The sequence below is a fragment of the Anser anser genome (genome assembly GCF_964211835.1).
Source record: "Anser anser genome assembly, chromosome: 7".
NCBI lineage: Eukaryota > Metazoa > Chordata > Aves > Anseriformes > Anatidae > Anser > Anser anser.
Window position 1 is genome coordinate 37030113 of NC_139727.1, and position 24696 is coordinate 37054808.

A 24696-nucleotide genomic window follows, 5' to 3' on the forward strand; every position below is an offset into this window, starting at 1 on the left:
AATGTAAATCCTAGAATAACTGCAGATAATTTTTCTAACTAGCTATTTAAGCATCATTATGTTAATTTATGTTGCCATCATCCACCTCATCCAGTTTTCCTCATCTGTGCTCTGCTTGCCATCCTACTCTTGCTGTTGTAGTCCTTCTCTCTGCTTTGGCTTCATTTCCCAGCCCCTGCCTCTGTTCCTTGGGCACAGTAAGTTACTTTTTTTTCCAGGTTTGCTGTTCCAATTCTCAAAAATCCTACAAGTATAGTTTAAAAATGTGCATCTTCAAGTAAATACTTGAAGAAATAATTCCGATATAAGTCAAGGGGCAAATTTATAGCTTCTTGCTTTGAACTGGCAGTTAAATACATACAAATAGGGAAATACTTGGTTTGGATACTGTCTTGACAATGAATTAGATGCAGTGAAGAATCCTGGAGCTGGTAACTCCACAGAATTCTTTTGCTTTGGATGACTTATTCAGAGTTTAATAACTAAATAATAAGTTTAATAGCTAAATAATAGTTAATAGTTAATAGTTAATAGTTAAATAGTTAATAGTTAATAGTTAATAGTTAAATAATAAGTTTAATAGCTAAATATCTATTTGGCAGACATGCAAAGCATGACATATGCAGCATGCATATTTTGATTTCCAAAGTGTAAATACTGTAGATCTTAAGTTACACCGACATTTTTAAGGTGACTTACTTAGACTTGGTGGTAAAGTCTTTAATAAACTTCTTCACCAAAAATGAATCTTTAGAATTGGTATTTTCACACGGTTCATGCAGAATGTCTAAATTATGAAAAAGCTAAATCAAACTGAAAAGCAGATGGAATTTATCTGAATGAATGCATTGTAACAGCAGATATCAGGTGTACTCGTGCAAGGTTATTGAGCATTTCTTTATTTGTAACTCTAATACAATTTTATAGGTATTTAGGAAAGTAAAAGCCAGTGGATTCCTAATGAAATTTTTATAATCCCATTGAGTTCATTGTCCAGTCTTTTGAACACTTAGCAGAATTATTCTGGTAAGATTACTCTTAAAAACTACAGGATTTTTTTGCGATGTGTGGACCTTAGGTTTTTAAAATTCTCTTAAAAAATTTTACAGGAAGACAAATCCCAATTAAATCGCATAAAACAAGGAGAAAAGGTAAGAATGGCTATTGTTTTCTCAAAAGTTCTCTAGTTCTTTTTCTGAAGGCTTCATTTGGTCTTATTTTGACATCATTTAAACAAAGTAGCACACTGTTTGATGTCCTTAATTTTAGACTTCAGTACTGTACAATGTCAAATTATCTGCCTGGTAATTTTTATACAGCACCCCATGTGCATTTATTTAGCAGTCCCATGTGAACAGGTTTAGGAAAAAGTGGTCTTGGATGTCCAAGCTGCATCTTGCTGTCCCTTGCTCCCCTTGCTCTCCCTCTGCCCCTTGCCTTCAGGTCAGCAAAGGCTCTCTACATCATGCAGAATTGCTATACACACACACTTCTGGTAAGACACAGGCTGGGGGCAGAAAACTGTGCTGTACTTCCTAAATTCCTGTAGGATTCAAAGCAAATGGCTACATCTCCTTGTTCTTTAGCATAAAACATTTAGATGGCAATGTAAAAAAAGGAAACACCTAAACATGCTATATGTTCCTAAACTACATGTATTTTGTTATGTGAAAAATTTCAGTGCTATTTTTCTTAACAGAGTTTTACCTACATTTCATTCTGATAGTGAAATTCATTTTCTTTCGTTTCCTCTCCCGCTGTGTTTTTCCTATCAAAAATGTTCCTTTCTTGCTGAAACAGTTTGTGCTTAGCCATCTGTCTAAGTTTCCTGTCGAAATCTTGCATGAAATATCATAGGAATATGTGCAGCTGATTTGGAGATCTGGCAGAGAGGAAGAAAAAAAAGTGGAGTCTCTCCCTGTATCATCTCTGTCCTCACAGGCGTTTAATACTAGGGTAGACAAACACCTCCTAGGAATGGTGGTAGCCTGGGGCAGGAGGATGGAACTTCTTAAGGTCACTTCCATCTTATTTGTCTGACTCTGTGCTTAATTCCCTCTTTCCCAAAGGAACTGGTCTCCGACTGGTGAATGGAAGGCACAGATGCGAAGGTCGTGTTGAGCTTTATTATGAAGGACAGTGGGGGACTGTGTGTGATGATCTCTGGGACCTTTCCGATGCCCAGGTTGTGTGCAGGCAGCTGGGATGTGGCCGGGCCATCTCAGCTCCGGGTAGTGCCTATTTTGGCCAAGGCTCAGGCAGCATCTTGCTGGACGATCTGCGGTGCCAGGGAAACGAGCCTGCCCTGTGGCATTGTAATCACAGCGGATGGAGGAGACACAACTGCAACCACCACGAAGATGCTGGTGTTGTCTGTTCAGGTGCTGTCACTTTTTTTTTGTTTTCCAAATACTTTTTCTATAAATTGCACCCAATATACATGTGTCAGCATAGGGATATGCAGATGTCCTCCTCCCAAGATAACAAAAAGCTTGCTGTGATATCTCTGCTGCTGCATGCATGCTGTGTTCCTTACATTTTAAGTGACATTTATTTTCTACTTGGCATCTATAGCTAGGAGGAACCTGTAGAGCAGAGCTGCCAGGCTCACCTGGCCCATGGTGTCTGTGACTTGGAGCAGGTGCCAAGCAGTACTTTTGTCTGGTGCCACCATCTGTAAATAACACTTTCAAGAACAATTTTAAACTGGCTGTTACCCTCCTCCATTCTCTCCATTGACCTATCAAGATGGAGTATGCCAAAAAAGTAATTTCTCCCAACTTCACTTCATTCACTAGGAACTGGGTCCGCAGCTTACACAAAGACATACCCATTGCACAAACACAGTCCTCATGTGGGTCGTGTTTTTGTTTTGTACTCACAGAACGGACATCTACAACACCAATATCCTCCACAGTAGGGATGACCACCTCAGTGCCAACAACCTTGTTGTCAGAGATCACCTCCACACCACCAGAGACCACACAAGTGGAGACAAGCACCGCCTTGTTGACCCCCATGCTGGAGACAACCGCTGCATTGACAACGAGCTCTGTATTCCCAGAAGGGAACTCCACAGAGCCAGTGCCCTCCACAGCAGTCTGGTTGACAGAGATCACCTCCACAGCAGCGACGAGCACAACAGGTAACCCACCCAGGGTCACTCACCCTGATCGCCCTTCCCACACCTGATGGCACAGGGGGGGTCTGCAGAGAGGACGAGAGCAGAGCGTGGGGACGAGCTGGTAGTTCGGGCTGGTGGGTGGGGGAGGCAGGACATGCAGCGACCGCCTTCACTGTGCTGTGTCCCAGGTGCCCACCTGCGGCTGGCTGACGGCCGGCACGGCTGCGAGGGCCGCGTGGAGGTGTGGGACGGGCGCAGCTGGGGGACGGTGTGCGACGACTTCTGGGACCTGGGCGAGGCGCAGGTGGTGTGCCGCCAGCTGGGCTGCGGCCCCGCCACGGCCGCCCCGGGCAGCGCTCACTTCGGCGCCGGCAGCGGCCACATCCTCCTGGACAACATGTGGTGCCACGGGAACGAGGCCTCCCTGCTGCTCTGCGGGCACAACGGTTGGGGCGTACACAACTGCGTCCACAGAGAGGATGCCGGTGTCATCTGTGAAGGTAGGGAAGCGGCTCCACGTGGAGCTCCCGGCCTTCTGTCCCCTCCAGCCCTGAATCACCATTGTGGTACTCTGTGCCCCCGGGCCCCTTCTCCAGAGCATTACATCTCACTTGTGGCTCTTCTTCCTCCACTCTCACAGCTGCCACAACCACCCCTGCGCCTACAGAAGGTAATGCTCTCCCGTGGTTCTTCGAATCTTTTTTATTTGTACATGCACAGTGCTATTCTATTGACATTAATTGCTTGTGCGGAGTATGCTTTGGTTAGGTCATGATTTCTATACAGTTCTCGTAAACCATTTTCCAAAACAATTCTGATTTAATTGAAAAGTTCCCCATTTGTATTTATACTAGCAGGTAGTTTATCAGTGAGGTGGTGTGGAATCAGTAATTTTTGCCTTTATTAGAGGTGTTATGATATCCAGCCTGCTACTTTTGCATTGGAAAGCAGAATTCAGATGTAGAGCTGACCACTCACATCAGAAATCAGTATGGACGTGAATGTGCCCAAGAACCCATCCAGGAGTGTGCTGCACGGGGCTGTGATGCTGTGCAGGAACATAAAATGGTGGTGGTGAGGAAGGGGTTTCCTTTGCATGTCATGTGCTGTAGGAACTAAATTCAGAACCCATGCCCACCTTCCTATGAGGAAGCTGTTAGGATTATCTGTGTTTAACATAAGAATGCACTCATGCTGGCAGGAACATGAATGCTTTTTGCAGCCACTCTCATAGGCGGAGCAAGAGATATAATATCTCCTACTCTGCCCAGCTGCCTGGAGTGCTTATTGCAGTCTGAGGGGACGCTGTCCGTACAGGAAGGTGTTTCCATGTTGACTGTCATAACCAGATAACTCCCAGAACCAGAACTGCAGAAAGGAGACACCAGAGCAGCCTGAAGATGGTGATCTGACACCATAGATGTGACAGCATGCACTATGAAATTAAACCTACAGCAAAACCAAATATTTGTTTTGATTTGAGTCTTACTGAGGATGATCTGAAGACAGCAGGAAACCTGCTTTTCAGCAGCTGCAGATTAGCCATGTACAACAAAAGTACCATTTTTAGAGGTTACTGTAAGTAAATTCTCTTCCATTTCTTTCTGCAGCACCTTATTTTTGTGGTGGCTTAATTTCAAATTCCTCTGGGATGCTGCAGAGTCCGTACTACCCTGGAAATTATCCAAACAACGCTCACTGTGTGTGGGAAATACAAGTAGAGAATAACTTCCGTGTTATGCTCACATTTAGAGATATTGCGTAAGTAGAACGTTGATTCCCTGGGCAAATAACAAAGTCAAAACTTACTTGAAAAGCTTGAAAACTTATTTGAGATAGGCAACCTTAACAAATTTAAAGATATTTTCAATATCATCTAGCAGGTAGAAAGCTTGAACAAACACTGGATTAGTGAAGTATTTTCTCCTCACAACTACATGCAAAATGAATAAAGCATCTGCTGTGAAAACTTTAGGTGCTGAAATATTTTATCACATGTTAGGCAGGTAAATCAGGGTTTCTGGAGCGTGTTGACGAGGTGCTGATGTTTGTTCCCCAGGTTGCAGAACAACAGATGCCAGTATGACTACATTGAAGTCTATGATGGGCCTCCACACTCTTCTCCACTTCTTGGGAGAATTTGTGCTGGTTCCTTCCTCACATACACGTCGTCTTCAAACCTAATGAGCATCCACTTTCACAGTGACTCTAGATACACACTTAGAGGGTTCCAGGCCCACTACTCCTCCATCCCAACAGATCACAACATTGGTGAGTTCCCCTTCAGAGCAGAAACTCTGCTTCTCAGCAGACAAGCCTGTTTATAGTTTTTGTTTGCAAAATAAATGTGTGTGTGTATTTAAAGATGCAAGGGAAAGGAAGTGATGCATGCTGGGTTGGTATGTGAAGAGACTACCTTCTACATTAAGAAAAAAGCAACGTTTGGTTCAGTTAAAACCTTCGATCATTAACAAATAGCTGATTTAACTGTTATATTGTATCTTCTTCTACCAGCCCTTACGTGCTTGCCAGAATACATGCATGCTGTGGTTAGCAGGGACTATCTCCAGTCACGAGGCTACTCTGCAGAGACGGTCACCCTGAATGACACTCGCTGTGAGCCAACACTCACGCCACACGAGGTGGTGTTCAACGTTCCCTACGACAGCTGTGGGACGATACGAGAGGTATGAACTGAACTAAACTGGGTGAACTGAACTGAACTGGGTGAACTGAATTTCAGGGCACACTTTGAAGTGAGACACATGAGAGCCATTGTGGTCCTCAGCGGTAAGAAACGAATTGAGACCCAGGGGTTTTAATGCTTTAGCTTTCCTTGCCGTAGGGAATCCCCATCCTTACCAGAAATGAGAGTCTAGGGAGGAAGCTCATGAGTTTAATGCCATGCAGGTTTGGGATGATTGTGTATTAAATGATCAGTGTTCTGTACAGAAGTGCAATGAGTTGGCTCTGCCTTGAATTTAACAGAGCTTTTCTCCACTGATTTCCATTTAATTAAATACTTTATATCAGCAAGTTTATTTCCATGTGTGCAGAAAAGACCATCATCAAGCTTTTTTGCTCCAAGAGTTTAAGATGAAACTATATTTTCAATTTCATATTACTATGTCAAAGCTTAGAGTATAGTATGTGACAGAAATGCAATTCCTCATTTTATGTTACACCTTAAACAGGAAAGCAATGATACAATCAACTATTCCAACATGATCAAAGTTACCTCTTCTGAGTATGTAATCAAGAGGAAAAAGGATCTTCACTTACACCTCAGTTGCAAGATGTTACAAAACACGCGGATACAAATCATGTATGTTGCTGAGGATATTGCAGACATGAATGAAAATCAGTTTGGAAGATACTCTGTGAACATCACGTTTTATGATTCCTCGTCATTCCTGCGGCCAGTGCATGACTCTCCATACTACATTGACCTGAACCAAAATTTGTACCTTCAAGCTTATCTTCACAGCTCTGACCCAAATCTGATGCTGTTTGTGGACACATGTGTGGCATCACCTGATCCTCATGATTTTAACACTCTATCCTATGATATAATCAAGAATGGGTAAGAGCTTTCTCAAGTTGTTAGATGCATAGCTGTTATATCCTTTCTTCATTTATTTTAAGAGAATAGAGCAAACATGAATTGGTTTGGATCTCATTATCAACAGACAGTTAAAAGATTTTTATTTATTTATTTATTTTTACAATATGAGCCTGGAAACAACACCTAAACCTTACTAAAATTTTGTTTCACTGACTTCATCAATATATGCAAAAATATATGCAAATATATGCAAAACTCAAAGTGGTGGGAGTGAGTTAGATGAGGAGGTGAAAACCGGCAGCAGAAATCTATTTTACCATAGGCATTAACATTTTAGTAAAACCTGCAGAACCAGGTCAAGCATCAGGCCCATTTCTTTTTTTTTTCCAGACATTCAGCAAAGGGTCCATTCTCCCCTCTTCACCACTTAGTGTCCTTTTCTTGGAGAAAAATGAGTCTGCTCTAGCTTCTTCATGGACTTAATTATGCTTAGAAATACTCTAAAAGTTGCACTTTCATCCCTTTGAGTTCTCAGTACCTGGTTATGTTTTAATCTACTGCATTTTTTCAGGAATGTACGTGTGTAAATCCAGAGTGACTAATTCTCTTCTTCATTTCTTTCCAGATGTGTTGGAGATTCTTCCTATGCCACATACTACACTCCCAACAGTCACTTTGCTCGGTTCAAATTTAATGCCTTTGAGTTCATTAACCACCACTCATTAGTCTACCTGCGGTGTCAGCTGGTGGTGTGCAGGCTCGGGGACTACTCCTCCCGCTGCTACCAGGGCTGCCTGAGTAGGTTCAAGAGAGATGCAAGCTCTGCCCAGGAAAAAGTGGATGTTGTTGTCGGACCTCTGAAACTTCGAAAAGAGGGTGCTCAGAGCAGGAATACCAGTGAAGTCGAATAAATTTATCTCATATTTACCCTGAGACGACTTAGGTCTTCATGACAAAATGCCATAGCTCTGTTTGTTTCTGACATCTGTCCCTGAAATCTGCTTATGCTAACTCTACTGTAAACAGGAAGGCATTGTTTGGCTGACTTAAATGTGTATGACATCCTTCTTCTTTCAACACCTTGCAAACTGTTTTCACCTGCATGCATGAATAATGGTAACCTCTTTGGTGGCCCCAAAACAGAGGGCGCATGTAACCCAATGTAGTGCTATAACTGTTGAACTAGTTAGCTCAATCTGATTGTGTAACATGATTGCCAGCTCTACTCCTGAGAAACAAGATCCCAGGCTTCTTCAGAAATGTTCAATTCCCTCAATTGTCTTCTACTAATGACATCTGCATAGTTAAGTTGTCATCCCTGCTAATACAAAGCCTGATCAAAGAGCAATGAAATTAGAACTTAGCTTAATTCTGGCTGTGATCTAGGGAGCACCCCTTCTAACTCTGCCGCTCGTTGAGCCCGGGCCCTTGGCACAAGACCAAGCCCTTCTGCCTTCCCTCGCAGAGATGGACTCTGCCGCGCCTCCTCCCCAAGCGGTTCCTGCTGTGGCTGGGAATGTGCTCGGGCCGCTAACTGCTGCTGTCGCCATCCTGACCATCATCGTTTTTGTTCTTGCTGGCTTTCTTGTGAGACCTGCACTGAAGAAACTGCTTTTACAGTGGATAATGTGAGATCGAAGGTCAGCATCATCTGCTAAATGATTACAGGACAGTCACATACTGTGAGCCGCCAGGATGCTCCACCAGTGACAGTCACATACGTGCCATGTGTAAGAAGCTGTGATGTCCTTATCCCGGGTGAATCCTAGCCTGTAACAATGCTTCAAAATAACTTTATAATCCTAACACCTCTTAGATGATTGAGAAATAATTTCAATATTTGTACTAACACACATTGTTTGGTGTGGTCATTTATAATATTTCTCCTCTTAATTATCTTGTCATATCCTCACAGGACTGCTTATCTAATCCTTTAAAATTTTGCAAGCTGGAGAAAAAATACAAATGAGGCATTAATAAATAATTCAAGGTTTATTAAAAGGAGGAAGATTAATTTGGGGGGAAGTAATAGGCCATGTTGGAAAAAGAAATACCAATATTGATCTTAGTATGTCATTTTGTATTGTGGCTATGTACTACTCCAATTATATTAAGCATTGTTTTGATGCTAAATTTCTCATTGAAACAATAATAGGTCTGTGCTTATTTATAAAATGCAGAGATTTTCAAGCTGAAGATATCTATTATATGAGCAGTGTCATTTAAAATCAAATGAAGGAATGCTTACAAAACAATAATTCAATTTTTTGTTTTGAATGAATGTCTCTGTGATTAAAATACAAATGAATGCTTTGCTGTGTCCGAACATGGTCTGTTGGATTGAAAACTTGCCGAGTACGTTCAAATTTACGGAAAATTTCTGGCCTTGGGAAGCCAGAGAATAGATTGGTGATGCCTGATGGAGAAATGCCTTCTCTTTTGGTTTTGTGTTACTCTCTCCCCAGTGTCACACACAAGCACTACACGACCCACTGGGGACTTCAAAGGACCTACCTATCGGTATGTCCCCTGCCCCTGTGTTCCCTCCAAACCATGTGGCTGACCTAGTCCCTGAGAATCCTCTCCCATCCAAGCAGCCCCCATGCCCACCTGCAACCTGGGCTCTTGCAAATACCTATCTCACTCTTCACTGGTATGTATATGGAAAAAAGCCCACCGCGTGCCTGGGAGGAACAACTGTGCCAGTGTGTATCTTCATGTTGTTGGAGGGAAAGCTTTCCCTCCAGCATTCAGCTTTCTGCCCATCCTTTGTATCGTGAAACACTTCCACATAGTGCTGTGAAGACGTGGCTGGTATCTCTGTGCTGTGTAAGCACTGGACGTATCTGTGTGTGTGTGGTTACAGGGTACTTTGAGGGAGTTGAACTGTATAGGGTGCACCCTCATCACCACCACATCTTCCCAGCAGATGCTGCCCAAACTTCAAAACTTGCACTGCAACCAAGGCAATCTCTCCTCGTGCTGCCCAAGGCTCGCTATTGAAATGAGCATCACTGTTGAAAAGGTTTTTCGAAATGCCTCCCCTTGACTTTCACTGTTGCTGTTCAAGCCCATTAGTTCTTGCCCTGTGCTTCCTGGCCATGCAAAGTAATTTTGTCACCTTTCTCTTTAGGTGCATTTTGCTGGTGTTTTCCCATTACATTTCCAATTCTCTAGATTAAATAGATCCAAATTCAAAAGACACTGAGCTGTTAAGGGTGTTCTGTTTCCAATATTTAAGGCTGAACCATATGATCTGATACAAGGACTTCTCAAATCAATTGGAAGACTTCACACTGACTTAGGGGTTTTTGGATACATCCTAAACCAGACAAAAACTGTAAATCTCATTAAAGAGATTGAATCTCAATCAGGAGATTTTTCAGGTCTCATTAAGATGTTATATAAGTATCAAAAGAAATCTTGTATCTGCTTCCCAGAAGGAAGAATTCTTTAAAAACTTTTAAAGTTTTTAAATTCTTTAAAACTTTTGGTTGCTTATCACAATGAAATTATTATTATTATTATTTTTCCCCACAGTTGTTTACTTTGTGGTTGTGAGGATTTTGGCTACTCAGGACTTACCCAGAATATAAAAAACGACATGCTAAAATCCATTAAAAGTGCCAAGCAATGTAGTGTGAGCTGGGTCGGGAAAGGATAATTACTGAACTAAAACTAGCCTATACACAGCATGAAGGTACAATTGCTTGTAACTCTGATGAAACTGCACATTCCTCAACTCTCCCAAAGTAGCACTTGAGAAGGTGTTTCATGGAAACAGGATGGAGTTAAAGCAATCTGTCTTCAAATATGCATTTTTTTGGGGGAAAAAAAAGGCATTTTACAGACTGTGTGGGCTCCTGCCAGTGTGCTGTCCCCAGTGAAATCATACAATGTATTTGGCCAGCACTGGGGTTAAAACAGGTCTTAGAAATAAAGTTCTTGTTTGTTTGTTTGTATGCTGAATTTCCTGTGCTTTGCTGTCCTGCTTATCCTTCTATTCTAATTTTGGAGTATGGACCGATAATTCAACTCTGTAGGCCTCCTTCCCAGGAACATATTATAAAAATATTTATAATAGGGTATAAATAAACATTGTTTTGTTTCTGGATCCCATAGCCAACAGATTCATTTTCCAGTTTTTAATAATAAATCCCCATGTTTTGTAGATTGAAACTAAAAAGAGCTTTTGCTTTTGCAGGGTATGAGTAAGAAACATGGCTTTTCTTGTTTTCATTTCTTTCTTCCCATACCTTGCAACAAAAGCCCACAAATACTTGTTGACATCAGGCTGAACTAAGCAGCTAACCTGCTTACGGTTCCAGCTTAGGTGTTCTTTAATACCCAAGGTGGAACACGTGTACCATGTTCTAATTAAATCATTAAATGAATATACTGCAGAGATCACTTTCACTTGAGTGACAATTATTGTTTTAAATAACTGTATCAGACTCACCAACCAAGCTTTTTTTCCTTGATTGAACTAGAATCTACCCTGAGCTGGAGGTCAGGCAGAGAGAGGCTGCAGCTGGGTTTCTGACCCGCCCACCATGCTTAAAAAACTCAGGGGAAAGAGCAAAAACTTTTCTTTAGAGAGCCTGCTGCTGCCCTTTGTCTGCGATGAGTTCGAGATAAGAATAATTGCTGGCTTTTGATGACAAGCATCTCTGAGCACAAACATAAGTTTTTGCACAATTTTTGTTAAATGTCTTGTGTTACAAGGAGAGCTGATTTTCCCTAATTATTTTTCTTTATTTTGATAGCTTGCTTTTTTTTTTCATATTTGTTTTTAATTTAATTTGTATTTGTTTTGGCAGTTTAATTCTAGCTGGAAAAAAAACAAGGAGATACTGAAATTCTCACAGCAGTTTGTGTATTTTGGGAGACTTTCTATCTCAGGCTCAAGAGCTCTGACATGAAAAACATTTTTTTACAAAGTTGTGCTTAGCTGAGGAAACCCATCTGGGTCACTGGGAGTGGCATTTGTTTTCATTTGCTAGAATAACCCTTGGATCACCTCTTTTGCCATGAACCAATTAGTACTCATCCAAGAAGCTTTTTCCTTTCTCAGATAAATGAATTAGTTATGGGCTGTAAAGTAGAAAGAAATTGCACTGCCACTGTACTAAAGAACACAATGAGTTTGAATGACTGTAGTATTTTTTTCTTTTGTTTCTTTCCTTTTTTTTTTTCCCTCTAATTTCAGAAACTGTAGTTTCCAAGAGATACCTTCTCAATTTCCTCATCTTTCTGTATGAGTGCTGTGATTTTTTTTGTCCTCAGTTGTCATCATGAAAACCTGCTGAGACTAAGGAAGTTTTCCGTGGGTGTGTAAGTCACTAATCAGAAGAGATAAAATGTGGTTTTTAAACAGCTGCAGCACATCAGCCCATCTACCAGGCTGGGGATGAAGTCTTCATGTTTTTAGTAGATGGCCTGTATGGCTTTTTCCCTTTGTGCTTCTTTTGCTTCCCTCCTCTTCCTTCTTGAAAGCAGTGCAAATAACTTTCTAACGCCTGTCAAGGTCTCAAGGTCTTGTTGCTCCTTGCCTTATCTCCCTCATCACTTCTGCTTGTTTTTGTTTTGTTTTGTTTTTTTTAATGTAGGCATTGGGTAGAAACAGGCCATCCATAGGAAACCTGACTTAAAGCATCCAGGCCTTCGCCTTTGGCATTCACCACCACCTCTCTTTATTCAGCCTGGATACAAGCAGAGCTTTTTTGCATGAGACTTGATGAGAATTGAGTTATGCTGCTGTGAGGGCCCTGTTCTCCCATGGAAAGAGCATGACGATATCAACGTAGCAAAACCACCCTCTCCAAAATGCTGGATCCTGGAGCACCGGGCTCGGAAAACTGACTACGAAGCCCCAGATGCCGGAGGGCAGCCAAAAACCTGTTGCTTCACTTTCTCTTCGAGCTCCTGGACAGCCTGGGCAGTGTTGTATTTGGAAGCTGCACGCTGTGCATGTAAAGTAAACTCTCGATCTGAGCTGTGCCAGCATGAAACAAGTTGTCTTTGTTTCGTAAGAGTTTGTTGGATGTCTCTAAAGCACGTATTGTTGAGGAAGACAAGTGCCCTTCTCTCTGCCAAGCCTGCACGGATTAATCCAGGCATCACGTGAAATGCTTTCCTAAGGCTGGGAAGTACGAAGGCTGAAAATTTCAGCCCTCAGCCTTCCGTTTCAGTACGAGACTGAAAATTAACAACTTTCAAAGGCCCAATTAATCTTAAAACACAGTCTAGAACTTGTACAGTCTGGAGGAGTGTCTGGCATTGCATTTGGAAAGAAAGCGTTTTTTTCCTAGCAGATAGGGCCATCCATTGCTCCAGCGATGCTTTTAGTTACAGGCACTGTTTTGCCCAGGGCTGCGATGAGGCTACAGCCACCCAGCTGGGGCCACCTGGGTTCGGTGGATGCGAGGGGACAGGGAGCGCAACAGAACAGCAAACACCTGCATCCACTTCAGGACAGGGGAAAAACTGAGAGGTGAAAGAAACCTGCTATTGTTTTTCACTTGGTATCAGTAATTTTCTCCCTGGCTGCACGCAGCCAGTTCCTCCTGAACCAGCGGCTGCCATTGGGTCTGGTAAGGGGAGGGTTTGGCTAGTGTTTCCATAGAGGAGAAGGGATTGGAATGATAATTAAGGTAATCAAAAAATCAAGCTATTATAAACAAAGTCTTGCCAAAAAAAAATCAAGAGGATGTTTTTAAATGTTAAAAGTATCTCCATTGTATGAAATCATGAACGTACTTAAAAAAATAATAAGGCTGATCAAGCTGCAGAACACACCCCTTTATATCTACACATTTATAAATTCTGAAATGTTTTATCAGCATTATAGGAGCGCAGTTAAAATGAAACCCGCGCTGACCATTGTGTGGATGCTACTGCTGCATGGAGGGGGTCTGCAGGCGTCAGGTACTGTGCCCAGTGCTGCTCAGTCCTACCTCCCTATCGCTTGTGTTTTCCTCTAAAATCAATGCTGGCAAAATTTGTAGCTTGCAGAAAAGCCTCCTCAAACTGGTTGACATCTTGGGTATTTAGCGGGCTTGAAGGACTGATGATGCCACCGGGTACTCTTAAGATTTCATCAGTGTGATGTAGAAACCATATATTGTATTGTATTTTAATGTGTTGTAGGAAAAAAAAAATGTTCCTTATAGTAAGATGCTTGTCCGTCAGAGGGTGTCTGTGCATTTTGGCACTATTAATAACAAATGCAGGTAATAATCTGAAAACAACTCAGAGGCAAGGGGTAATTTGGTGGTCTTCATGCAGCTCTTCAGCTGCAGGCTGCATGCATGGTCTACATTCACCCAGTGCAAAAATAATCCCTAAGGGACCACATCCCTTCAAATTTTCCTTCAAGAGTGAAATACTGAGGGCAGTGACCCTCTGCTACGCTATTCTGAGCACTGCCTTCCTTGTTTAATTCATTGTGGTCAGAAGAAACACAATATGACATGCCAGAGTCCCCACCAGACGGTGATGGCTTTGTGTTAGTGTAATGCTAATTTCATGCAATTGCCGTAGGGGCACTCAGGTGCCTCACCCTTGGAAGATGTTTTAAATTCAGTCCTGAACCCATAGGAGCTCAAGTCTGGTGAGCCGAAGAGGATAGAGCACGCTTCCCTTGCTGGTGAGCTCCTTGGGAAGCTGTTGTGAAGCATTTCCTCTGATAGCCTGCGACTGCAGGTGTCCCTGGAAGCACAGCAGCCACTCCAAGGGTTGGTCTGATTTCCTTTTGTCTCCCAAAGAATTCTCCCTGCGGCTGGTGAATGGGCAGAACAGATGTCAGGGCCGTGTTGAAGTATTTTACAACGGAGTCTGGGGAACGATTTGCGACGACTCCTGGGACAGAAGAGATGCTGACGTGGTGTGCGGTCAGCTCGGGTGCGGCAGAGCCACCGCGGCCGTGGGAGAAGCCCGTTTTGGTGAAGGCACAGGAGAAATCCTCCTGGACGAAGTGCAGTGCCAAGGGAACGAAGCTCTTCTCTGGCAGTGCTCCCACGACGGGTGGTTCGTCAATGACTGTTTTCACCAGGAAGATGCCGGTGTCATCTGCGCAGGTAACTAGATTTACTGACATCTGTGGTCAGTAGCGTGCTATAAGTATGAGCCAGAATGAGGTCCTGGTGCTCAGCGAAAGGGAACTAAACTACCAAAATCATTGTCAAGCTCTACAGGACATCCCCTCTGCGATCCAACAAATACTTCTTAAGAGAGTACTACAACCTATATATTAGCCTTCACATTCAAAACCTTTTAATAATAAGCTCTAAGAAGCAGAACGGTTATGTTTTCTTTTTTGATGGAGTATAACCTATTTTACGCCCCATTCAGAGGCTTTTCCATCTGGCCACTGCCATTGCTTCCCACCTAAAGGATGAATTCAATTGGTCATTCCTATGAATCATTGACTATGATTCCTATGAATCATTAACTAGCAATTTCCATATGTGATGTGGAAAACAGTCTTTCATGAGAGATACTACTGTATGTGAAAATACATACTACTATACATTTTAAAAAATATAAGTTAGCTTATAAAGACAAAATCCCAATGTACTGAGGGTTGGTTTTGTGTTACTTTTTTTTTCTTTTTTTTTTTTTTCCCCTAGCAGTGCAGGTAAACTACTGCTCACTTTGTTTAGTGCAAGTTGTTAAAAAGTAATCTTTCTCACTCTGTTCTTTCTTTTTTTTTTCAGCTTCTTTGATGTCTGAAGTTCCTGGTAATTTTCATCTTGTATAGTTGATTTTACTGACAAAGTCATATTACAAAATGTAGTCATTTAGTATAAGTATACAGTTTATGAAGAGGAGTATTGGCAAGTATATCATACATATCATATCATACATTAATCCCAATCTTTTGTGTTAGGAATATGCTGTATCTTTAAGTTTTTAATGTATTGGTCAAATTTCACAAGCTTGAATTAAAAAAAAAAAAAAGAGAGATTATAAAAAGAAGATTATAAATATTTCTGGTCTATCTCCTAACTTTGCTTATCAGGAGTTCTTACTGTTGCCTCAAATTTGCAACAGCCCACTTAAAGCCTGGTGATGTGGGAGCATCCCTCATAAATAACTCTCTCATTTTTGGCCTTCCAAAGATTTGTCCCTGAGGCTCGTGAACGGGAGGAACCGATGCGAGGGCCGTGTCGAGGTCCATTACCAGGGCAGGTGGGGCACCGTCTGCGATGACTCCTGGGACCTGAAGGATGCTCAGGTCGTCTGCAGCCAGCTGGGGTGCGGCAGGGCTCTTTCCGCCCCCGGTAACGCCAATTTCAGTCAAGGCTCAGGAGAGATCCTTCTTGACGACGTGCAGTGCAAAGGGAACGAGGCTTACCTCTGGGAGTGCCCCAGCAGAGGGTGGTCGGTCCACAACTGCGTGCACGTGGAAGATGCCAGCGCCGTTTGCTCAGGTGCGTTGTACGTAGCAGCCTTACCTCGCCGGGCAGACCCCAAGGTGAATGTAGGCATAAAAAAAAAAAAAAAGCCACTATTTCAAAAACCTGCTGATTTATTCCTCTCATCCAGAACCTCCACTCACCTGCCCGGTGCAGAGCCACGGCCAGCCAAAGGGCTGAGCTGTGCGGGGTGGGCATCCCACTGCACTGCTGCCTTCCCCGAGCAAACCGGGCAAGACCTGCATGTTTCCAGCTATTTTTTCACCTCCTGCAGTATTCTAGTATAATAATTGTTTTTCTTATTATGCAGCGGTGCTTGTTAATGATTTCTACACTGATGAACTAAAAAAAATCTGCTAAATGAGTTGAAAAGTTGTTATGTATGTCCCATAGGTGTTTTAGTCTAGGTTAGATCTTGCAGTGAAAATGGGCTAACTGTCCAACAGAGTTACCAGGGGCAGTAAAACCATTTAGCCAACTGCTTCTGTGTATCACCTGATATTATTTCCTGCTCCCCCTGATGTGGAGGTTCCTTTGATGCCTGGTTAACTGATAGCCGGCATGCAGCAAAGGGAGCCACCCCATGGGAGAAGTGCCACAGCAGACACAGAGGACAGGTCCAGCCTGGTGCCTGAGCCACCCCTCACAGCTTATCTTTGCAAATTTTAACACAAAGGTGTCATTGTGTTAGCTGTGGTACAAACAGTGGCCCACAGGGTCACTGGGGGTAACCGCCTGCTTGGACATCGATCATCTGAACTCTGAACAGCCTGTCCTCACCCTTTACTGGTTAACTGCAATAACACAACCCATACTGCACTGAAATGTATCTCAGTTACAGGTCTACAAGGAAATTAGTACCCTGAACTTACACCTAACAAGAAACCTTGGCCTTGACATAGGTTTCACTGCTGCACTCCAGAGAATAGCTTAGACCTTCAGCTTTTCTCTTTCCTCTGCTGCTACCTGAGCTTCCTCATTAGCCTAAGTCTTCTGAAAGCCAGCAAGCAACCATTAAAAATGAAACAATGGCCATCACTTCTTCTTCAGATTCTCAGAATATTTCTACCATCTAGTAACATTTCCCCTGTAGTACTCCAACCACATCAAATCAAAACCCTTGTTTTATTTTGATTACCTTGGGGTTCTTCCCTAGTGATTACGTTGTCTCGTTTATAACACTTTTTTTATCACTAACAACTTTATAAATTTATAATTCATATTTTCCCCTACAGTCATAAGCTAATATATTTCAGAACAGGTCTACCTTCTGTTATAGACCTGTGTAACAGTACTGACAAAAGGAACATTATCATTTGTATTACTGTTTTTTTCAGCATAACGTGCAATTTGTCATATTTCATCAATAGATTCAGTTATTACTGCAGTTACTGAAAATTCCACCTAAAAATGAACTGTGTTTTTTTCATCTGCAGCTTCCACAGGATCTGAAGTGACAGGTAAGCTTCTTAAACACGTGTCATTACTTTTAATATCAACAGGTTTTGATGTTTTAGAACTGAATGTGTAGAGCTGAAAACACTGATGGTTTCTAATCAAAAAGGCTGGTCATTGCTCTCTTCACGTTGGAAGTGACTTCCCTTTAAAATAGTACAACACTGTAGCCCAGGTACCAAACAGATGCTCAGCATTTTTGTTCTGTTAGTGTAAAACATGGAATAAAGTCAAGAAATTGCCCAACTTATATCCACGTACGAGTTAAGTCTGGATAAATGAGGCATGGCTTTGTACATGCAGAGTTACATGAAAGTTCACAAACTACAGTTTATTCAGAACATCAGTGTTGTGGATCCTGTGTTGCAAAGCTTGAACTATTCAGGAGTATCAGTGTCTTCAGATAGGGTAGGTAGTGGCTTAAGGAGCATGGTTTTACCCCAGGGGCTCTGAAAATCAGGAGTTTCTAGGTAGGCTGAAAATGCATGTGCATGGCTAACTAGTGAAATTTAACATGGCATGGAAACCTGTCTGTCCTTTAGCCTGCTGTGTTCCACCTTAGTTCCTCCTTAGCAAAAAAAAAAAAAAAATAAAAAAATCCCAAGTTCAGTGAAATTCTCTTTTTTCTTTCAAAGAGATGTCAGTGAGGTTGGTGAATGGATGGAACCAGTGTGAAGGGCGTGTTGAAATACTTTACAGAGGAACCTGGGGGACCATTTGTGAGGATTCCTGGGATATAAATGATGCAGACGTTGTCTGTAACCAGCGGGCTTGTGGACATGCTGTATCATCTTCAGGAAATGTCACCTTTACTCGCGGCCCGAGATATATTGTCATGGATGATGTGCAGTGCAGAGGGGATGAGAACTACCTGTGGCAGTGTTCTCACAGGGGGTGGTATAGAGAGAAGTGTGACAGCCGGCGCGATGCCAGCGTCATTTGCTCAGGTATACAGTGATATATTTGCTTTATGAAAAAGAGTCACAATAAGAAATATTCTAATTTAATTTTAATTTAATTTAAATTTTGTTTTTAAGTTTAAACTTTAAGTTTTGGTTTTAAGTTTAATTTTAAATTTTGTCACATTGAAAATTTCTCCCCTGAACTAGAAAACCCTTTTCTCAGAAGAGTTTTGGTTCTGTTGCAAGTAACAAGGCTCTTTCCTACACAGAGAATTTCCCTCTTTCCTTATTTGGTCAAAATCTGTTATTGCAAACTTCTGCACAGATAAGCTGTGAAAACCTTTAGAGTATTTCAATCAGTGTCACTCAGAGTGCATCCAGTGTTTTTGTACAACCATTATATTATTTTAATCTTCTGTAATCTGTATTAACCAATACTATTTGCTTGCCACCAGACTAGAGAGGAGCACCAAAACCCAATCCCGAGGCACATTCTGCCCTTACAGCACTAACAGGCTTTCACACAAGAGAGACTTCTCATGAGCTTAGGTCCTAATCCCACACGTCTTTCCTTGACAAAGCTTCTATTGAACATCTGCAGACTATTTATTTGAGTGAGATACTCAGGACCAAATCCAAAGGTTTAGAGCCGTGACACTTCTGCAGTCTGAGGGGCAGGAAGCAAGGAGGAGAAGGAGCCAGGGCTCTGTCAGATCCCTCTGAAGAAGGATGTACTTAGACTTCTGGTGGTCTTAGGTACTCACCCAGTTGTAACCCTGATAACTTTTTCTACATCTGTCAAATAGTAACAAAAGTTCCAAAATCTTATCCTGTTCTCCACTGATTTTCAAGTTGTTAGTGAGGGAAGTCAGTTTATAATCTCATGTCTTATCATTTTTATCATCTTCGAACACATGTATTGCAAACAGCTTAATTAATTAGATGTTGAATGCTTTCTGAAATAAAAGTAGACTTTGTAAAGAAGTATTGTGTTCTACAAATTTAGTTAATTTTATAAACACCAATGGCTAAAATGTGCATTTTCTCTATTTCCTTCTCTCACAGCTTCTACAGGAACTGAAATACCTGGTAATTTAAATTTCATACTTATTCAATCATTTCTCTCTGGAATTTTCTATAGCAAAAGCAACTTCTTGTTAATTATTAAAAATGCAAATCTCATTTAGTTTATTCAGTAGTTTATATATGAAAATAGCTTCTTAAAATGCAGTGTATTTTGACTGTAATGAAAGTAGCAATACTGATCTATACAGTTTTTATGATGATAACCATGGGTTTTTAATCTTTAAAGAGAATTCATAACTGAAGCTGAAATGTATACCTGATTGTTGTAGAGTACAGAAATGATAGGACTTTCTGAGTCTGAAAAAGATTCACTGGACTAGGTTGCTTTAAGTCCAAGGTCCTTTAAAATAAAAGGTATTATATAAATCAGTATTTCAATAATCCCACCTGTTGGATGGAGCTACATTACACTCTTAAAAGATAAACTTTTTCCATGTTCTAATAAAACTCAGAAACCCTTAAGTGTTATTAAAATTCAGGAAGAAGAGAGAATTTAGTTATTAGGAAGTCTTAGTCCCACTGTGTTGCTTTGGCTTGATGAACCTTGTTTCTTGGTCACCCCATGTCTATGATTAAAACCTTGATTTTCCTTCTACTGAGTATAGTGTTTTGCTGTGAATATATTGATAAAGAAATACCCGCTAGTGTTTAGCTAACACAGGTCACTTCTTTCATTAATATTAATCTCACAGCCTCTATTAAGCTGGGAAGGAAAACCTTATTTAGGCAGCTGTGAACACCTGCCAAGTCTTGACTCAAAGCATGAGCCAGGAAGCCGCAGGTGACTGCGAACTGCCACACGATGACACTGGGCGTGCTGGAAATAAACAGCGTTTTCCTCACCTTCCCTGGAGAGGAAAGGCCAGGAGAGAACCCAGTAGCCAGCGTAACATACTGAACCAGCTCCAGAGCTACTCCGGGATTATAATTTATCACTTCGGCAGTCTGCACTCTTATCTCCTCTCTCTTCTCTTTCACAGAATTGTCCATGAGGCTGGTAAATGGTAGAGACAGATGTGAAGGTCGTGTGGAAGTCTACTACAAAGGAAGCTGGGGGACGGTCTGTGATGACTTCTGGGACCTAAATGATGCACAGGTCGTGTGCAGGCAGCTGGGATGTGGAGAAGCTCTCTCTGCACTGGGAAAAGCCCACTTCACGCCAGGATCGGGGGACATTCTCCTGGATGACGTGCAGTGCCTTGGAAGTGAATCTTACCTGTGGGAATGCTCTCATAGAGGATGGTCAACACATAACTGCGGGCACAAAGAAGATGCCGGTGTGCGTTGCTCAGGTACATTTGGAATGTTTTTATTTATGTAAGTAAAGCTGTGAATTGTGTAAATCTCAAATCTCATCATCAGCCTGAGGCAAGGGCTATAGCAACAAAGCCAGCAGAGCTGTAGGAGTGCGACACAAGAAAAGCATGGTGAAGGCAGAAATTGAGAGCCTGACTGCCTCTCTCTGTTCTCCTCTGCATGCTTCAGAGGTGGTTACAGGGAGCGAGGACTGGTGAGAGGAAGGGCAGCGTGTCTTCTGGTCCGGGATGCTCAGAAGATGCTGGTGGCAGTCAGTGACGTTGATGGGAGGGCAGAAAGGGGGCACAATATGTCTCACACAGGGTACCAGAGGAGGAAGTGGTTGGTGGTTTGGTAGGCACATCACAATTTGGGCTTCATGGGCATGGCTCTCCCATAAGTATTCTGAAGCGACTGGATACCAGCACGTACAGCACAGATACACAGATTTCAGAGGATGTTCAAACTGAACCCTTCCCAGGATGCCTCTCCAGAACATCATTTTTAACTGGTTTAGTTTTTTAAACTCAGAAGCCATTCCTAAAGGATTAACTCTTGCTCTGACTTTTCAATGCAAGTTGAAATGTTTGCCTTGATTAAGATAGGTTATAAAAAAATAACTTAGTTTTAGAACAAATTAGATAATATAAGAGAGAGACTCTCACCAGATGTTGCAAAGTCTGTTTTGTCTTTGTTCTGCTGAAATACAACTGAAGATTAAAATTTTCGTATTTATTCCTAATCCACAGCTTCTAGAGGAGACAGAACTCCTGGTAAGTCTTATCATTTCTTTAACTGGTCATTCTAAAAACTGGGTATTTACTGTTAACACGTTTTGCTTTTGTTTGATGAAAAGTCTTGGGGAAAAATATAACATTTATTTGAGGAGGATGGACAAATTCCATACTTAAGTTTTTCAGAAGTTGTAGATGATTATTATTATGGATGGCTCAAATGTTGGGAAAACACCTTAAAACAGTATAAGGTGTGTAATGCATAACTTGTTACTGATTGAAAATCAGACTCCCCTAAGCGTACCTCACCATTCAACAAACCACAATGCAAGGAGGGAAATTCTTGGACACACTTTCAGAAATTCATCATGGCAGAAGAGCAAAGTGTCAGTCACATGTGACTGCTTACCTTCTCTAGGAGTTGTTCTCAGGGAATTCAGGCTTCCTTAATTCATTCTGGTGCTCCAAAGATTCACTGACCTTCTACAGCGCAAATGGCCACTTATACCATTTTTACAAAAATCTGGTCTCTGTAACTCCTTGTTTAATTATGGTGCAAGCGTAACAGCATCAGAGGGAGGTTTGCCTGCTCCAAAGGACACATCAGGCTGCATGAACAGCCCCATTCTGCAGAATAACTTTTCCTCTAGTCTTGTCCATTTTGTAACACAATCCCACACCTGGCACAAGCGTAAGGTTAGAGTTACGGCTGTGTGTAATTTACTTCTGCTCTGTCTTTGCTAGAAGTATCTCTGCGGCTGGAGAATGGTGGCAATCGATGTGAGGGGCGTGTTGAAATTTTTTACAAAGGACAATGGGGAACAGTCTGCGATGATTTCTGGGATATCAATGATGCTCAGGTCATTTGCAGACAGCTTGGGTGTGGGGAGCCCCTGTCGGCACCAGGAGCTGCCCAGTTTGGGGAAGGCTCTGGAGTTATTTTTCTGGATGATGTACAGTGCAGAGGCAATGAATTTTACCTATGGGAATGCTCCCACAATGGTTGGTCAAGACATAACTGTGGCCACAATGAAGATGCCAGCGTTGTCTGCTCAGGTACTTTCTGCTTTGTTTTATTCATTTCAAGAATTTCACATAAGATACATTTTGAAATATAGTTGCAAAATCATTAGCAGTTGAGCCCATGTTGCAAAATCAATTCTTTTTTCACTTCTGTGGACTAATAGAGACCTAGTAAATACGAATCTCATAGCTATTTGCCAGATCATTTGATCATTTTTCTCTTTGGTCATTCTTACAGGGCGTGCAGCATAAGCAGAGCGGATAAAGATGTACATTACCTTTAAAGCTTGTAACTTTCCGAGGCATCTACAAGAAATTCAGCAGGCACTTTCAACTTACAGATCTGCAGTCTCCATGAGAACTGGATTTCTCAATGCAGAATAATGAGGAAAGCTTCTTTCCAATCACTTTCATCTGTTTCAAACTCAAAGTCTCAGTGATTTCATCTGCCACCTGCCTGACACTCCCAAGGCTGACTGTTCTGTGACTCGTGTTTTCAACCTTTAGTTCACATAGCAGAATATAAGCTGTTCCTACTCCTTCTGCTCTATAGAGTCCACTAGGATTGGTGTACCCAGTAAGAAAACTTTGAGACAAACTTTGTTAGCTTGATCGACACAGGAGATTTGTTCAGTCTGGAGTCAGAAAAGGATGATGACCTTCCTCCGTTGCGGAGATCTACTTGGCACACACATGTCCACAACAGTCTCCTCTCTTGGAGAGGACAGCTCCTCAGAGAAGTATTGTTTGTGTTGCTCTCCCACCACTCCATGCCTCTGATTCCTGTATCTGAAGAGATAAAAATGGCTCCATTGCCATCCACCACAGGCTGCTGGCCTCAACCACAGAACCAGAACAGTTCTGGGCTGGGACTGAGGATCCTCTGGAGATGTGGAGTTTGAACGCTGCTACCCTTATATACTTTTTGCTTTAGCTAATGGTGCTGTTTACTCATGACAAAACACTCTTTAGAAAACAATATATTTGTATAATCCATCTAACAATAAATCTTTCCTCCAGTAATCTCACCCTATATGCATTCTGTTGGAAACGCACAGTTCTTGTGCTTTAATTCTCTCTTCATGCTTGCAAACAGTCAGACATTCAAATAAACACAAACTAAGCCTGATTACAACCTGATCTAGTAGAAACATTTCCAGCGACAGAGTATCAGCACAAATCACTCTAATACATGGACTGAGGATAGTCAGATATATTTTCTTTACATACCTAAGGCGAACGTATAAAATGATGTGACTATAAGATATCATCAATTAGTAATAAATGCTTTCATTGCACGATATGGATTACTACTCATCCTTCTTTTTTTCCATACCAAGACTCTGACTGCATTCATTGTCCAAATGTCACAGTTAGACAGAATATCTGCTTTTCCACATCGTGCTTGTGGAAAGCAGAGTCACTCCTTGCCAACCTCTCACAACCAACCACCACCCAACGTGGTTCCCTTTGACAGATGGGGCAGGAGAAGGTGTCCCTCCAACTTGTCCCCCCAAAGCACTCCTTGTTGGTCACTTAATAGGTGCTACACCTATTGCAACTTTGTTTGGATAGCTTTACGTGTGCTTGACTGCTTTGTGGGAGACAAATTTAAAAATAATAATAATAAAAAAAATCAGTGTACAGACAAAAGCAACCTACAATTTTCTTTTATGTCCAGTTTTTCCTTTTACACCCCAGCCACTGATGATTCATGCAGGAAAGAAAGCTTTCCTAATTAACTGATGTAGTTAGACTGATTAATTCTTATTATTTATTTTTCTAGTAATTCATTTTTGCTATTTTGTTAATAGTTCATTTCATTATCTTTCATTAGTAACTAATAAAGCAAAGCCAGGGCAACATCAGTTCTATTTATCATTATTATCTCCAGTAAATATGTATCAAAATTTGATGCTGCTTTGTACCTGCACCTGGTACGTTTAGCAACAGCTATCTTATGAATCAAGACCCAGAGGAAAGTTACATGAATTTCCTGAGGAAAATCAAAATGCAAAACCCATTCTCTTTGCTCCCTTGGGTGTCACTGGGGCAGGAGCCATCCGAGGGCCCTGTTGCGATCCTTTACCAG

The 24696-nt window shown here is 41.7% G+C and overlaps 2 protein-coding genes across 2 annotated transcripts in view; both read left to right on the forward strand.

Annotated features, from left to right (window-relative positions):
* Window positions 1-24342, forward strand: part of LOC310902327 (scavenger receptor cysteine-rich domain-containing protein DMBT1-like) — a 48480-nt gene extending 24138 nt beyond the window's left edge. The window contains exons 15-30 of the mRNA XM_083843682.1: window positions 2070-2231; window positions 2885-3145; window positions 3313-3624; window positions 4735-4885; window positions 5184-5395; window positions 13419-13616; window positions 14456-14767; window positions 15407-15430; window positions 15812-16123; window positions 17545-17568; window positions 18199-18510; window positions 19531-19554; window positions 20532-20843; window positions 21597-21620; window positions 22326-22637; window positions 22843-24342. Coding sequence (XP_083699808.1) covers window positions 2070-2231; window positions 2885-3145; window positions 3313-3624; window positions 4735-4885; window positions 5184-5395; window positions 13419-13616; window positions 14456-14767; window positions 15407-15430; window positions 15812-16123; window positions 17545-17568; window positions 18199-18510; window positions 19531-19554; window positions 20532-20843; window positions 21597-21620; window positions 22326-22637; window positions 22843-22856 — 2966 coding nt within the window. The 3' untranslated portion in view covers window positions 22857-24342. The remainder of the gene's footprint in view (window positions 1-2069; window positions 2232-2884; window positions 3146-3312; window positions 3625-4734; window positions 4886-5183; window positions 5396-13418; window positions 13617-14455; window positions 14768-15406; window positions 15431-15811; window positions 16124-17544; window positions 17569-18198; window positions 18511-19530; window positions 19555-20531; window positions 20844-21596; window positions 21621-22325; window positions 22638-22842) is intronic.
* LOC310902357 (scavenger receptor cysteine-rich domain-containing protein DMBT1-like) lies at window positions 5470-8863 on the forward strand. Its single transcript, XM_083843769.1, has 3 exons — window positions 5470-5811; window positions 6319-6707; window positions 7315-8863. Exons 1-3 carry the CDS (start codon window positions 5662-5664, stop codon window positions 7598-7600), a joined length of 825 nt encoding a protein of 274 aa, XP_083699895.1. The 5' UTR covers window positions 5470-5661; the 3' UTR covers window positions 7601-8863.
* Window positions 24343-24696: the final 354 nt, after the last annotated feature.

Coding starts and splice junctions, on each gene's coding strand:
- LOC310902357 (XM_083843769.1), top strand. CDS start 5,662: ATGCATGCTGTGGTTAGCAGGGACTATCTCCAGTCACGAGGCTACTCT. Junction 5,812..6,318: donor GCTGTGGGACGATACGAGAG/GTATGAACTGAA, acceptor CACCTTAAACAG/GAAAGCAATGATACAATCAA. Junction 6,708..7,314: donor TATGATATAATCAAGAATGG/GTAAGAGCTTTC, acceptor ATTTCTTTCCAG/ATGTGTTGGAGATTCTTCCT.